Raw genomic sequence first — 16700 nt, forward strand, 5'->3', positions numbered from 1 at the left:
ATACTGGTCTCCAGCTCTGGGGACGCCCGCTTGGCTGGGGAGCTTGAGAACGTAGATGCCACTCTTCTCCCTAACCTTTCACTATACCTCTTACTCTGGCTTGTCAGAAGTGAATTCTTTCATTTGCCTGGGTCATAGCCAACACCTCTCAACTGGAAATCATGTGCGAAAATTACATTTATGTGAACTTGGCTTCCCAGATTTGTTGACCCAGGAGGTGTGGAAAGTGCAGATAAGGCTAATCTCTATGTCTGAGTCTGGGGCCTCGGGGGATAACATGACAGTAGTTCCCTCCCAGTAGTTGTGGCTCTGGGCTAGCAGCTTTTGTCTGGAACAATGCCTGATTTACAGATCCTCTTCCAGTGACTGCCTCCCTTCTCAGAGGCTGGCCTGGCCCCCTGGCCGGGTGCTCTGTGCTCTTGGAGGGGCTTTGTGGTTACTCTGCTCTCCTGATACACAAACTTACTTGGTTTTTTTTTCCATGGGCCCCTTCCAGTCTTCCTCAGGTGTCCATCCAGGCATTTTCTCCATCAGCCTTTGCATTCCAGAAAGGAGCGCACAGCCCCGGTGGGTGGTTCTGTTCCCATCACTTTCATTTTTGGTACACTCCCTGTTGTTCAAAGGAAGGTCTGGTTGGGCCAAGGATAGCATGCACCTACCTTCCTGGGATCTTCATCTTACTGGACCAAAGTTTTATTAGTTAATGAATTAAAATTTTTATTCGTTTTATGTATATGTCTAGAATCTTGAACCCGTATCTTTGACTGCTTGTCATTTGTCCAGACTCCTTAGGTGTCCTGAATGTGTTTGTACACAGAGGACGTACATATAGGACGTCTTATGTTGATCTTAGTTCATAATCTAAGTATGACATTATTAGGTCATGATTACCCATGTGTCTTAAGAGCCTTATTACTGTTATTTTTAAGGTGAAGTAGGGTAGCTTGGTTTATTTAAGAAGCCTTGAGACCTAGAAGATGTGCCAAGGGAGATAACTCTGCTCTCCCATAAGGAAGCCTTTGCTTTCAACACTGAGCAGGGGCTTGGGCTGGAGAACATTAATCTTTCTCCCTCGGCCCCCACCCCCACCCCCACCCCCCCGCCCTTTGTGTATAAGGTTATGGTGATGGCATGTTAGCAAATGGATTGGACTTGTGTAAAGACATAGTCCGTGTTCCATGTCCCTTGTGTGTATTCATTCATTTGGTTATTGCTGTAGTTGTGCCCAGTGCTAAATAATTGGTATCTCCCATGAGTAATTGCAGTACTGGGCAGGTAGCTCTAACAGGGAGCAGGGGCGCAGGGAGCTGAGTGAGGAATGTCAGAGCGAGCTGGGGAAGGCTTCACAGACCCCTTAGAGATGAGGGAGGGATGTTCGACCCAAGTCCAGTGTGGGAACGGAGAGACCTATGTATCTGGATTGTAGATTGTGGTGAAGAATGTAAATGAGGCTGGAGAAATTGACTTGCCTGTTAACTGAAATATCCTGTAGACCCTGAGAGGCCGGTGTCTATTCTCTTGTAAATGACTTTTCCCTTTTTATGGCCTCAAAAGCAGTACATACTGGAAAATACTTGGGGGGGGGGTGCAGGGAAGTGATGGAAAAAGAAAAACATCTATAGACCTATCACCCCAGCACAGGCTTAAGTTATTTTGATGTCCAGTCTCCAAAGTAACCATATATTGTCTAACCATGGTGAAAAATGGCAATAGGTGATAGATGCGTTGGTGGAAAAAAAAATTGTTAAAGATGAGTGAAAAGCCGCACTATTAGCCCATCAGTTTTTGGAATCTGCGTGGTTGGCCTGTTCACTGCAGCGTGTGATTGGCCCTCCCTGTCTGGTGCTGATCCGCTCGCTTCCTCTGGTTCCAGCACAGAATCAGGAATTACCACAGACCCCGCTGCGAGTGATGAGTCCTGGAGGTGGGGGCAGGATAGGATGTGAGCCAGAAGGGAAAACATGCAGCTAGGAGAGTAAACAGTAGGCTCTCAGCACGAAGTAGTGATTGGGGCTTTTCTAATCAGCCATGTGTTGATGTTTGGTGCTGAAAGGATTTTTATACCTTTATATGCTGCTTATAAATGTGTTCCTCAGTACTGCACCTAAGTAAATAGTTTCTGTCAAATCCTTTTTTGACCTATGTTTTGACTAGTTATAACTGACTTGGGATTCGTATTTTTTTCTTTTCTTTCTTCCTTTTTTCTTTTTTTTAAAGATTTCCTTAAAAAAATTTTTTTTTAAACGTTTGTTTATTTTTGAGAGAGAGAAAGAGACAGAGTGTGAGCAGGGAAGGGGCAGAGAGAGAAGGAGACACAGAACCTGAAGCAGGTTCCAGGCTCTGAACTGTCAACACGGAGCCCGACTTGGGGCTTGAACCCATGAACTGTGAGATCATGATCTAAGCGGAAGCTGGCCGCTGAACCGACTGAGCCACCCAGGTGCCCCAGAAAAGATTTCCTTTTATTAACCACCTATATAACACTTCTAGTCCAGATCACTGCAGCTTAACAAATCACTTCCAATTCACAGCTATTTATTAACTAAGAGCAATGGGTAAAATCCATACGCCAATTCAGAAAACTTCACATCACCACCAGTTTAGAACATCTAATTCACCAAGTTTAGATGATTTAAAAAGGACAATCAGAAATTAAACATCTTTGGGGTGGCTGGGTGGCTCAGTTGGTTGAGCTTCTGACGCTGGCTCAGGTCATGATCTCATGGTCTGTGAGTTCGAGCCCCGCGTCAGGCTCTGTGCTGACAGCTCAGAGCCTGAAGCCTGTTTCAGATTCTGTATCTCCCTCTCTCTCTGACCCTTCCCCGTTCATGATCTGTCTCTCTCTGTCTCAAAAATAAATAAACATTAAAAAAGAAATGAAACATCACAAATAAGATTTTTTATTTGTCAGCATTAAATGTCTGAATTTTAAACAGATTCTCAGACTGGTGGCTCCTATCCATCAGCTCGTTCAAGTTTAGCACTGGTTTCATCCCCAGTAGTTTTTCCAGAACTACTGCCTTCACCATGAATCTGCAGGAGTTTTCCTAATTCAGATGTGGGCTTCCTCAGCATTTTTACTTTTCTAACAAAGACCTCACGGAGTGGATAAATAGACTGATAAGCCTTTTCTGTATCTTTTCTGATGCAGTCTAGAATGAGTTTATAAATTGAAAAAAAATTTTTTTAATGTTTATTTTTGAGAGAGAGAGAGCACAGTCAGGGGAGGGGCAGACACACACACACACACACACACACACACACACACACACACACACACGGACACACAGACACACACACAATCGGAAGTAGACTCCAGGCTCCCAGCTGTCAGCACAAAGCCCAACAACGCAGGGCTTGAACTCATGAACTGTGAGATCATAACCTGAGCCAAAGTCAGATGCTTAACTGACTGAGCCCCCCCAGGCACCCTTGTTTAGAATCAGTTTATTGACCACTTCTTTCAAGTCATTTATCTGTACCTCTTGGGTCGTGATTTCTATCACCTTTTTCCAATTTTGTCAGACCTGTTGGTGTCGACCATAAGTAGTCTTCTGCATCTGGTTGTTGCGTTTTTTAGTAAAACCAACACAAAATAGACGAAGCAAATAACCATCAGTAATCATGACATCACCATGAGCTTCAGTTCTGGTCTGCTGTGTTTTGACCATGGAGCACATTTTCTTACAGCTAAGATCCATGTCATGGAAATTAGGCAGTTTTTGCCCTGAACATCCTCACTAATCAGCTTGACTTTCTAAATGCAGCTTTATCGTTCCTGCAAATCAACAAGGCTCACTTCAGAAATACAACCCTTGAGGCCATCAGATGTGACTTTGTTTCCTTGATTTCTCCTGACGAGTGTTTTTCCAGTATTTCTTATATTGACAGTAGCTGGTGCTTTCACATCGTATGCATCGTACTTAGAAAATGGACCAACCGCTTTCTTCCTGGCTCCCTTTTTGTCACCTTTCATAAGGCACTTGTTCTGACCACCACCATCGTGCTACTCAGGAAGCCAAAAGGCAGGATTCTTGTTTTGTTTTTCTCCCCGCTCCTCTTCCTCGTGATTATAGACAGTTGACTGTGGTTCCTACTAGAATATTTTCTGTTCGTAAATTTTTCATACCACTTACAGTGTGTTGTATCTGCAGATTTGTAGTCAGCTTACTTTTACTTAATTAACATGGTATTACAAGGGTTTAGAATGTTGTATTTTAGTAGCAACCCCAGCCTCACTGGCAAGAGTCTCTGATCATCAATACCAGGTAACTCTGTGGTCACTTAGGAGCATGCCTCTAGAACTGTGCATGTAGGAAAAAAAGTCTGTTCACAGATACGTATCTGCATTTCAAAGTGCCTGCCCTTACAACTGTTGACTTGGGTTTATATTGAAAACCCGTTTGTTTTCTTTTAAATTTTTTTTTTCAACGTTTTATTTATTTTTGGGACAGAGAGAGACAGAGCATGAATGGGGGAGGAGCAGAGAGAGAGGGAGACACAGAATCGGAAACAGGCTCCAGGCTCTGAGCCATCAGCCCAGAGCCTGACGCGGGGCTCGAACTCACGGACCGTGAGATCGTGACCTGGCTGAAGTCGGTCGCTTAACCGACTGCGCCACCCAGGCGCCCCCCGTTTGTTTTCTTTTAATATCTAGTTTCGTGTTTTTCCCAGATGGCAGTAAAACAGGTCTCTTCTGATGCCTCGATTTTAATTGCTTTGGAAAATGACCGCCCTTCCCCCACATAACTTTCATTTTAAAACCCAGACACGTGTTCCCATGTGATGCCACATTTCCTAAATACAGTAATAGATAGACTCTGGTGTTATTTCTGATTCTCTGTCAACAACGTTGTCACATGTGCAGTATTTCCGTAAATATGTTAGAGCAACTTAATCATTCCTCCCAGGTTTAGTGTGAGAAATGCTGCTGTTGAATGTTTTGGGCAGCATACACCATTTTCTAAATCTAAAATTACTTATTTAGGACAGATTCCTAGAAGTGGAATTAATTGGTTTTAGCAAGTGTGGATATTTTTATGGCTTTTGACACATAACGCCAGCTTCCTTGCCATGTGTTCAAGTGTCCATCAAGTTTTCCACATTAGTCAGCAGGGTGTGAGATGTTTAGAGAGGGAGTCCCCAGGGAGGAAGACACTCGGGAGCCCCCCAGAGAAGCCCAGGGAACAAAGGATAGAGGGGGATAGAGGGGGACCAGGTGCCCAGAGACCAGGAGCCACACACCTGGCACCTGGCTGATCTAGGAGGATCCAAAGAGGAATTCAAGAGCTGGTGTGACACACGGGCTCCTGGCTCGGCTGCCTGGCTGGCTGGCACATGTTTTGCTATGACGAAGCTGTACTGGCCGGCCCCCCCCCCCCCGCCGGAGGACGCAGGAGGGCGATGCCTGTGCCTCTCTGAAGACCTTGGCGATGTCTTATGGGTGGGGCTGAGAAGGCGGCTTCCTTGGCCGACCTTTGGCCTGTACTGGCGTGTGGAAGCAGGGGCCGGGTCCTTGAAATGTTGTGGCTGTCTGCTTATTGTCCGGCCTGGAGCCTGAGGGAAGTAAGTGCACGGGCATGCCACAAGAGGCCACCAGCAAAGACCATCGTCAGTCTGGCCTTCCAATTATTGAGTTTTTAAGTGGTTGTGGGATGCTTGGGGGCCTGGAGGTGGTCCCAGGGGTCAGTGGGACTAAGGCCCTGTGTCTGTACGGCCGGGAGGCAGATGGATGCCAAGCAGCAGGCTTTGCAAAGAGCAGCAGTTCTCGCCAAGTCCAGGAAGGCGGGAGTGGCAGCTGGACGTTGAGGGGAAAGAGCTGCCGCCATGTGAGGGCTGAGTGCTCCCCCGCGCTCGCATCCCTCCCTCCCTGCACGCCTGTTCTCGTCCTGCCGCACGCCCCCGTGACCCAGCTTCCCCCTCCTGGGGGCAGGCACTCTGCGGTCAGTCACCTTCTTGCTGATTTTATTTTTTTTTTATTAAAAAAAAATTTTTTTTTTAACGTTTATTTATTTTTGAGACACAGAGAGACAGAGCATGAACAGGGGAGGGTCAGAGAGAGGGAGACACAGAATCTGAAACAGGCTCCAGGCTCTGAGCTGTCAGCACAAAGCCCGATGCGGGGCTCGAACTCACGAACCCGTGAGATCATGACCTGAGCCGAAGTCGGACGCTTAACTGACTGAGCCACCCAGGCGCCCCCTTGCTGATTTTAAAAGCAACTACACACGTGAACCGAAGCAGAGTCCGGGCTGCCAAGGGAAGGCAAGTGGGAATATGGCTCCCCATGTGACTCTTCCAGTCCGATCCCTGTAGGACGAGGAATTTAGAATGGGGCTTGCCGCCTGTTGCAGCCATCTTCACTGAGAACAGAAGAAATGGAGCGTGTGGTTGGCCCCGACCGCACGGGCTGCTGGGTGGGGAGATAGCCGTGAGGGTCTCTGGCACTCACTAGGGTTGTGAGGACACGGTGGGTCTTGAAGGTCAGAAATGTCTGTGTCCTGCCGTGACCCGAACGGTGTCTCAGCCTTTCCGTTTCCTTGCCGTAGAGTGAGTGGAGGGATCAATTAGGTTCTGATCTGCCATGGGTTTCCAGTGCCCGGTGAGCAGAGCACCAAAGGTGTGGTAGTTGCTGTGGGGCAGAGGCCACCCTACCTCCTCCCCTGCTTTACTGGCCCCTCGGTCCTGCTGTGTCCTTAACAGTGGCTGTCCCTTTTGCCTGGGGCTGCTAGCAACTGCCGAGGGAGCCTCCTTAACTGCTTTCTTCAAGACTACCTGCTTTTTTTTTTTTTTTTTTTTTACTTGCCTCCCATGGCCATGGGGTTCGGTTCCCCCCAGCTGACCCCCTGTGGCCACAGCAGGAGTGGGACTGGGCAGCTGGACCCTGTGTGATGCCTCCTGCTTCCTGCCAGCGGTGGATCTAACCAAGCCCCGAGAGCCAATTAACCTGTCATTTGACAGGAAATACAGGAGCTTGAAAAACAGCAGTAATTGACTCCAGAAGAAACCAGACAAATCCATAATTTGGGGGCCTGTTTCTTCCTCAAGACAGTGGCACTGGGGAGATGGGGCAGGGTGCAGGCTGTTGTACATTAAAAGAGCCTTAGGTGACCTGCCAGCTGATCGCAAGGTATGGGCTTCCTTTGGATCCTGATTCCAGCAAGCTGACCGTGAAAATACTTTAAGAATTGAGAAAATTTAACTATTGTTACAGCATATTAAATTATTGTTAATTTTTAAGTTTACTTATTTATTTTGAGAGAGAGCACGAGCAGGGGAGCAGTAGAAAGAAGGAGAGAGAGGATCCCAAGAGGACTCCATGCTGTCAGTGCAGAGACTGACGTGGGGCTCGAACTCACTAACTGTGAGATCATGACCTGAGCTGAAACCAAGAGTCGGATTCTTAACCGACTGAGCCACCCAGGTGCCCCATATTATTGTCAGTTTTAAAATTACTGTTAATTTTAGGTGTTGATAGGTAGTAAAAAACCCTTACAAAGCTGAAGCAAAGGGTGCACGTCATGGTGTGTGTGATTTCCTTTACAAGGCACTGTGGCAAAAAATAGACAAAGCCCATGTGGCAAATTGTTAATAATTAGTAACTTCATGTGATGAGTCTGGGGGGGGGTACATTCAGTTAATATTCTCCATTTCTATGTGCGCTTGAACATTTAAATAAGAAACCCATTTCCTTTAAGTTCTAGGCACTATGTGAGGCACCTTGCTCAACCACCCTGGTATTATTCCCATCTTACAGATGAGAGAACTGGGCTCACAGGCTAGATATTTTGTGTAATGTCATAAGGCTTTGGTTGTAGAACTGGCGTTTAAACCCAAGTCTCTGGGACCAGTGTGCCTGCTCTCGACCTCACAGCTGTGCTTAGTCGTAAGCTGGCTTGATGGGATGAGTCGCGGAACCCCTCCACGCCCCCAGTGTGCCCTCTCTGCTCACCTCTCCTTACCCATCCTACAACTCCGGGGACTTCAGTTAACACGGAGTGCCTTGTACTTCCAGCAGTAAATGGAGGATGAATAATTGTAAAAGCTGCCTAGGTGCAGGGCCAGAGGATGTTTTATGTATTAAATTTTCTCCTATGTGTCGCCTATTTTGAAATTATTCCAAAGCCTTTTTTCTGTTCACTTAAAAATAATGATCTTTAAAACCTCAGAAGTACACTGAGATGTGTGTGAATTTTTTTTTCCTTCCTTAAGAAATCTATTTATTTGAATTTATTCACTTCCCGGTGTCTCTAAAGATGCTCTGTTGTTGCAGGCAGACATCTGGTCCCTGGGCATAACAGCCATCGAGCTCGCAAAAGGGGAGCCCCCTCACTCCGAGCTGCATCCCATGAAGGTTTTATTCCTCATTCCAAAGAACAATCCCCCAACGCTGGAAGGCAACTACAGCAAAGCCCTCAAGGAGTTCGTTGAAGCCTGTTTGAACAAGGAGCCAAGCTTTGTGAGTCTTGCAAGCTCGGGGCGGGCGTCTCTTCCTGTGCGGCCACACTTGGTCTAGATACATTTTCTTGGAATTTCTGTAATCGCTCTTGTCCTAGTCACCATTGTCTTCACGATCTCGTTGATTTTTTTTTATAATTTTTTTTTTTTTAACATTTATTTATTTTTGAGAGAGCACAAGCGGGGGAGGGGGAGAGAGAGAGGGAGACGCAGAATTTGAAGCAGGCTTCAGGCTCCGAGTTGTCAGCACAGAGCCCAGTGCAGGGCCCGAACTCACGAAACGTGAGATTGTGACCTGAGCCAAAGTCGGAAGCTTAACCAACCGAGCCACCCAGGCGCCCCACATTAAGTTTTTTTCTACATGGCTATGATTGATTTGAGTTGCAAATGTTTTTATTTATTGTTTATCTTGCAAGAAACGAAAATCTACTTATTTCCTTTCAGATTGTCTACCTTCTCATAACCTCATTGAGCCCGAGGACTGTTCTCCTTAATATTATATGTGGAATCATAAATTTTTAATATTTATAGTGAAAGGTCAGGCTATTTTAAGCCGTTTTTAGTAATCGCGAAGTCTGGCCAAAAAAATAATGGCTAAATGTGTCTTTAAAGTAGATGTTTTCAGTTTCTTCTTGGTGTGTGTTAGGAAAGAAAAGGCAAATAAAAAAACAGAAGTGAATCACCCACCTTGCCCTCCTGTCCTTTCCTTTTTACTCTTTTCTTGGGCACAGTTGACCCTGGCAGAGTCATATGGCAGTAACCCTATACAGCGTTAGCCGAATTGTCTCTCAATTAGGATATATCTTTGAAAGTTACCTTTGTATTTCGGTGTTGTGTATAGCACCTTATGCCCTTGATTTATTTCTGAGTTTTGCAGCAGCATTGGCTGAAGGCCAAGCCGAAGCCCTTTTTTAATGAGCTCCTATCTGAAAAGGGGTGACTAAGTTTACAAGAGCACCATGGTTCTCTAATATGCCAGCTTTGTGAAGGAACGCGATGGGGAAATGCAACATTTTCTCCGAACCTCTGGGGGTGCAGCCTGAGGCCACACAAGCCGGCATCTCAGGAAAGCATCAGGCGTCAGGGGTGTGGACTGTTCCTCTCTCTGTCGACACCGCTCTGGACGTGCTGTCTTGATGTGAGCCCCCCGCCACGGTGCAGCAGCACTTAAGAAGATACACCCGCGATGTGTATCCCATGCCAAGTCGACTTCTAGTATCCGCCTACTTGCCCAGCGCACACATCCCCATCCCTGCCTGGTCCCCATGTGCATGGAGGGAAAGGACGAGAAGCTGAGGGTTTGAGCACTTCTGACACATGTGGAGCTTCACAATCAGGGAAACTGACAGGGAGGGAGACGTAACCTGAGGTGACCCAGGTTTTCTGTAAGTTTGAATTTGAGACACCTGCCCGGCTCTCGTGAATAAAGCTTTAGTAACTCGGACTAAGTGGGACCTTAGTCTAACTGGTGTTGTTTGTGTGTTCTTGCTGTTTGCCCCGGTTTGGGCCACATTCATTTCTCCCTGGGAAGCCATGCTCCCCGTAATGATTGGGTTTGCCATCCTCAAAAGCGGTTGCCAAGTTCCAAGTATGCTGTGTGGCTGTGGCCAGGCTGAACCGAGGCCCTGGGTGAGGGCCTCGCCCCAATCCCAGGGGAAGAGACAGACTAAGGAAACCAGTATTTCTGAATTGGGGAAGCTGATGAGCCAGGGAACTTGGGTTCTGTTTCGGTATCAAAGAAAAGGGAATCTCTTGGCTCCTCTCTAGTTTCCTCTAGATGTAGCCAAATGAACATTTATCTTACTGTGTTGGGGAGAAGGAGCCAAACGTTAACATAGAAGATCACCAAGGTAACACAGAATATATATTTTCTCTCCTGCCGGCATTTGTAATAACATGTCGTGTGAACACCAGAAGGTATGTGTTCTAGGTGTCTTGAATGATCTCTGAAATTCTCTGACACGTTTCCTGTGTAAATGCGTTTTTCTAGAGGAAGGTTGTTTGCTTTCATCGGATGGTTACCTATAGAATGTCCAGGACCGCATTAGATACTAAGTGCTGTGTGTCCACACTGAACGTGGACTCCCACCCACGGGTGCCCAACGACTGTTGTTTGAATAATGGCTTTTGTTACGGAAACGAACTCTGAAGCAGAACTTGATCTTCAGTTTAGTTTTAGCATGCTTGTTTGACATTTTGAGGCTGAAGTCTGTCCTTCAGGGCAGAATCAGAATGCAGGGAACTTCATCTTATGCTTTCTCTCGTTTGGTGGTTTGTTTCCCAGAGACCCACTGCTAAGGAGTTACTGAAGCACAAGTTTATAATACGCAACTCAAAGAAGACCTCCTACCTGACCGAGCTCATCGACAGGTACAAGAGATGGAGGGCCGAGCAGAGCCACGAAGACTCCGGTTCTGAAGACTCAGACACGTGAGTCGGCTCCCCCGGATTGTAGGGTGCACATGAGCCGGGCTCCTGTGGGCTGTGGGGGTGGGCGTGGGGGGGTGCCTGTGAGCCCTGGGCATGCGTCACGTTCGTGTGTGTTCTTGTCTCTTGTTTGGGTGTTGTGGGGGGTGGGGAGTGGTTGTTACTGCCTTGCTTGTGAATTCGATATGTCTTTAGATAATCCGGCTTGATGGGGATTCTTGTGTTTGCACGGGACAGTTTGGGAGCCTATTAGCCTCTTTTTGTTGCCAGTGGAGTCTGTCCAGGAAAAATCCGTATGGCGGAATTGCTCTTAAAGGACTAGAACTGGCCTCCTTCTTTTCTTCTTCCTGCTGTTAAAAATATTGATCAAACTGCCTTAAAAGTATTTTTTTAAAAGATAGAAACGTATGTTTTTTACGATCTCGTGTTGTGTTGTGGTAGACACTTGGGTTGTACAAGCTCTGTGGGAAGCTGCTTACTAAAAACTGGCATCAAGTTAAGCCTGTTGGAATTCCGTTAGCTGAAGACACGAACGAGGTGTCGGGGGAAGCTAGACCACCTGCTCTGACGTGAACGTGGGGGCTGTTAGGACAGTGTCCTGAATACAGGCTGTGAGTCACTGATGAGACATCCAAGAGGATGTGTCCAGTGTAGAATGGCATCCAGGCTCAGGAGGCGTGTAGGCGAGGGTCATGGATTTTAAGTCATCACGCTCTAAATGGTCATTGGAGCCACGAGAGTGAATGGTGCTGCCCAGATTCCATCTGCAGAGTGCGAAGGACCGGAGGCCTAGGGCCGAGTGCTGGGAAGCGCCTAGTGTAGAGGACGACCCTGTGGATGACCCGGGTCAGGGGCGATCTGGGTGCAGAGAGCCTGGAGGGGAAGGGTGATGAGCAGGAACATTGAGGCTCAGGGCTCAAGTAGGTGAAGGACTGAGCGGTAACCCCCTTGTCCAGTGGTGTGCTGGGCATCGGTGGCCTTGGGCATCAGTGCAGGGGCGAGGTTGGTTCTGGCGTGAGTAGAATGTAAGGAATGGAGGCAGTGAGTGTAGGTAACACATCCAAGAATTCAGACTGAGACATGGCCGTAGCTCGAGGGGCGGGTGTGTTGAGGGAGCCACAGGCCTGGCTACTTGTTGTTCATGGGAAGGGAGACCAAGAGGAGAAAAGTGCCCTCCAGGAGAGGGGTTGTCGCGCAGCGGGGGATTGTACTGCAGAAGAGACGCCTCTCTCCCTTTCGGGAGGCGGGATGGAAAGTGTGGGGGCGGCCAGCACTGTGGGAAGTTATGGGAGCCTCAGTCTGATGGTCTCTCCTTTTCTCTGAGGCAGGAGGCAAGGTCCTCTTCTGAAAGGAGGGTCAGGGGGGTGTGGTGGTGGAGAGTGGAGATGGGAGGTAGAGGTGGAGTCTGGGGGGTGGCTGGGCAGTGCCCAGTGCTCGGTTGGGGCAGGAGAGCGTGGGTCTCCTTGGGACGGAGCCGTGCGCTGGCTCACGGAGTTGGCCTGCATTTCTCTACAAAGGGAAACAGATACCGACAGCCAGGCGTCTGGAGGCAGTGACTCTGGGGACTGGATCTTCACTATCCGGGAGAAAGATCCAAAGAATCTTGAGAATGGAGCCCTTCAGCCTTCAGACTTAGAAAGGAATAAGGTAACGTTGGCTCAGCGACTAACACCTGTCATCATCAGCCAGTGGTGGTCCTGAGTCCCTTTTGTGTGGAGCCTGCTCCTTTACTGGGCAGGCTTTTTTGGAATGTCGCTGTCCCTGAATTGACAGATAAGAGGTTATGTTGTCTGGTATCCTACGATTTCACTCCTATGTGGAATTTGAGAAACACAACAGGTGAACATAGGGGAAGGGAAGGAAAAGATAAAAACTGAGAGGGTGGCAAGCAGCAAGAGACTCTTAAATATAGAGAACAAACTGAGGATTGCTGGAGGGGACGTGGGTGGGGGGGGTGGGCTAAATGGGTGATGGGCATTAAGGAGGGCACTTGTTGGAATGAGCGCTGGGTATTATATGGAAGTGACAAATCACTGGGTTCTACTCCTGAAGCCAGGATTGCACTGTATGTTAACTAACTTGAATTTCAATTAAAAAACAAAAGAAAAAAAAAAAGATTCTGTCTCATGACCCAGAGAGTCAGACCTGAGAATCTGGCCTCAGGTCTGCTCTGCAGAGGCTGCTGCTGTCTCCCCACCCCACCCCCAGCCCTGCACCACCACCGTGGAATCCGTTTCCTGACACTTGCACATTAGCAGGGGTCAGGGTATTGCTTTGTTGTATTGGGGTTACTCATAAAAGGTACCAGAATTTTGGGATGAAGTTTTTGTTTAAGATCTTAAAAACAAATGTAGTGCTTTTGGTACATATATAAAACCTTATTTTGATTAATTGGTTTTATGCCTATTTAAGTTTATGAAAAACTGTATTTTTAAAATCTTTTTACAGCACGGTGGCGTAGTCCCTCTCCGGCAATGTAGACCAGTGGCTGCCCCCTGGTGATCCTATAAGTCTGGCTTTGATAAGCAGATAGGAGTTATTATAGAGGTTGCAAAAGTAGAAAATAGGCCGCTGTCCTAAGACAGTCGCTTGGCAACAGTCAGCTTCGGTTCTGGTTTCTGTAGTCAAGTCCCACTACATAGGTAGCACAGTGTTGGAATACAGATGCCACTTTTGGGACCTCGTGGGTCTTTCCATTTGGAACCCGGACCCTGGTTTCCCCAGCTGCATGCTTGTTGCGCATTGCTGCAAATGAAACATTGTAGTCTGGTGAAAGACAGCAAGACCCATTGGGTATCCCCGCAAACAGACAGCATTTCAGATTTGATGTGATGCATGTCTGAAGTCTACAGTTTGAATTGTTGCAGTATGAATGTTAAAATACTTCCCTCTGATTACCTTTTCTTTCTTCCCTAAGATGAAAGACATCCCAAAGAGGCCTTTCTCTCAGTGTTTATCTACAATTATTTCTCCTCTGTTTGCAGAGGTAAGATCCCCAGTTGACTTTGGGGGGGGGTGGATGTGGCGGGGGAAGTAGTGGGGAGCAGGGTCTTCTTTCTGTGACATGTTGCCCGTAGCATTTGGGAGGTTAGAAGAAGTTGGCATAAGCAGGAGGAGAGTCCGCACCGTGGTCCCCTGAGGCTGGGCGGGATTGGGCACGACCTTCCCGGCGCCCCTCCTGGGAAACGTCCCTGTGATGTCACCTCAAGTGTTCTGGCCCAGCCCAAGTCTCTGTGAGACCAGGGCGATTTTCAGCCTCAGTTATACTACCTTCTACAAAATCTGTTTGGCTGTAGCGTGGTTGCTTTACCGCAGACAAGTGTATGGTGATGTAAAAAGTAGGATTTTACTTGAAAGGAGAAATCGGATTCCTGGAGACCTGAGTTGTCCCAGAGTGCCCCCATATTTCACTGGGATCCTCCTGTAGTCACTTAACCCAGCAGGCCACCAGTGTCCCCAGTGAGCAGCCCCTGTCCCTCCTTCGTTCTGGGACTACACCCATGTGCTGGTTCCCTGTTCCTTCCCTGGGGAGCCCCCCACATCCCCACCCGACTCATGTAGGTACCTATATGTATATGGCATTTTGAGATGTTCTCAACAATAGATTTTGAAACTGAAGATTATTCTTCATCCAGTTAGTAGGTGATTTGAAAGTAAAGTTGGAGATCTCCCTGTCCTTTTTTTTTTTTGGGGGCCCCCCCCCCCCCGCGCGCGCGCGCGCGCACACACACACACACACACACACACACTCTCAGGCTGCCTGTAAGATAATTCAGAACGAGTCGCACTCTAGTACCTTCTGTTTGGTGATTCAGAGCTCCGCAGGGGAGCCTCCATACACACAGGCTCCCCACACTGCTCACTCCACTTGGCCTGAACCTCAGTCACACAATGACTCCCCCTTGGCATGGTCCCTGGGCCCCCCCCCCCCCCCCCGCCCGGTGTCCGGGTTGGCTTTGTCCAGCTCCTAGTCCGTCCCCTGCCCAGGGTCTGCCCTCTCGAACTTGCCTGAGGGGCCGTGCTTGCTGAGGGGCCAGGCTCGAACATGCCTGAGGGGCCTGGAGTGTGGAGTTGAAACCACTGAACGCACGGGTTTCCCACAGGGCAGGTGGAGGCCTCTCTGTGTCCTTCTTTGGCTCTCGTCCTGGCTGATTTTTCTGGGTACCTGCACTCTTCCTCTTCTGTCCATAAGACACCATCTTGCTCATTATTGTGTAGTTTGGGAGAGTGGTCCTTCAGGCTTTCTGGATGTTCCCTTGCTCCCCTGTGATCTTGCCATTGGCGCTCCACCAGCGTCAGGCAGTTTGGGAAAATGGCATAGGTATTTCCTGTTTGTCTGAAGCCATGTATTTTTCGTGGCGCATGTGAAGAAACTGTTCTGGAATCATTATTTTGAATTAATGAATTAATCCTAAATGGAATACTGCTTTGATTTTGATTTTTTTTCCCTGCTAGCCTGAAGGTAAAGTCACAGGTGTCTTTTCTTTGTTTTTATTAGTAGTACTCGGTAACCACGTGTTTGAAGTGTTCAGTGTGTGTCATTTTACATCATACTCCAAAACTCCTCAACCCCGTGTCTGCGGATGCGCGTGTTCCTGACATCAGTGGGTGCAGGTGGCTCACTCCAGTCGGGGGCTGATCAAGCAAGGGAGGAAAACCGAGTGGGAAACAGGGGAAGGCAGAGGTTACACACTCAGGACTTGCAAATGCTGTTCTCTGTGGTTGTTAAGTGATGGGGAGTCCTAGACAGACACAGGTGGCCACCTCCGGGTCTGCCACACCACAGTCTGTGACCAGCAGGAGCCCAGCGAGCGAACCCCCTCCCACAGCCCCTCCAACGCCACGGCTTTTGGTTCCCTCGTGTGCCCCTTCAGCCGGCGGAAGGGGGAAGTGTGGTCAGGATGGGGTTGGTGCCGGGAGTGATGTGTTCTCCCAGCAGCTTGAAAGCCGAAACTAAAGGTGAATGATTTCCTAAAGGTGAAATCGAGGAGGAGGCTCTTGTTTGGAGAGGCTCAGCCGTGCACCTGCTGCCTGGTGCTGGAACAGCTTTCCTTGTCATGGGGCACGTCTTGGTCACATCTATCCCAGAGAGGGCTTACAAGTCATCAGCCTCACGTGAGGCGGTGCTGAGGACACTGTCGTGATTTCTTATGGGGGCAGAGGGGCCGATAGGGATGCCAGCTTCCCAGAATTTAGGGGTGCCAGTTGGTTGCACGAAGGAGAATGTTTTGACAGCCCCCGGGTCCAGAAAGGCCATTTGCTGGAGCCTTCAGAGCCAGCCCCTTACCACCAGGATCTAAGCCACAGTGCACGTTGCAGCTTTGCTGTGGAAGCCAGAGCTGAGCGACTTTGGGATTGCTTTTCTGGTAGAGATTAAGGTCGAAGTGGAATGAGCAGAGGGACGGATGCCTCGATCAGATCTTGAAAAGATGCACAGAAGGCTAGCTGTCTCTGTTTCTCGCTAGCAGAGGTGGTGACGTAGGTCTGACTCCTGCCCTTCCTGTACAGAGTGCTGTCACGGAGTTGTTCCTGGAAAGGAACGGAAGGGGGCAGCGGTCTGGGCTGGCACGTCATGTAACCCTGTATAGGAGGCGCTCGGCGATCCCCGTGCCCATGTGGGTCATGCTGCTCTTTGTGTTTGTGTGTTTCCAGTTGAAGGAGAAGAGCCAGTCGTGTGGCGGGAACACGGGGCCCATAGAGGAACTGCGCGGGGCCATCTACCTGGCGGAAGAGGCCTGCCCTGGGATCTCGGACACCATGGTGGCCCAGCTCGTCCAGCGGCTGCAGAGGTAACTGTGTCCAGGGAGGAGGGCTCT

General features: G+C 48.6%; 1 protein-coding gene and 1 pseudogene across 3 annotated transcripts in view; one reads left to right on the forward strand and one right to left on the reverse strand.

Moving 5' to 3' along the window:
• The window catches only part of STK24 (serine/threonine kinase 24), a 123662-nt gene that overhangs the window by 99660 nt on the left and 7302 nt on the right, over positions 1–16700 (forward strand). For all 3 annotated transcript variants that reach the window (XM_040487207.1, XM_040487206.1, XM_040487208.1), the window contains 5 exons: positions 8273–8458; positions 10742–10887; positions 12402–12531; positions 13802–13870; positions 16537–16673. In XM_040487207.1, the coding sequence (XP_040343141.1) occupies positions 8273–8458; positions 10742–10887; positions 12402–12531; positions 13802–13870; positions 16537–16673 (668 nt within the window). The remainder of the gene's footprint in view (positions 1–8272; positions 8459–10741; positions 10888–12401; positions 12532–13801; positions 13871–16536; positions 16674–16700) is intronic.
• On the reverse strand, positions 3358–3994 carry LOC121037777 (40S ribosomal protein S3a-like; annotated as a pseudogene).

The sequence above is a fragment of the Herpailurus yagouaroundi genome, unplaced genomic scaffold, assembly GCF_014898765.1.
Source record: "Herpailurus yagouaroundi ecotype Mexico unplaced genomic scaffold, PumYag 164, whole genome shotgun sequence".
NCBI classification, from domain to species: Eukaryota; Metazoa; Chordata; class Mammalia; order Carnivora; family Felidae; genus Herpailurus; species Herpailurus yagouaroundi.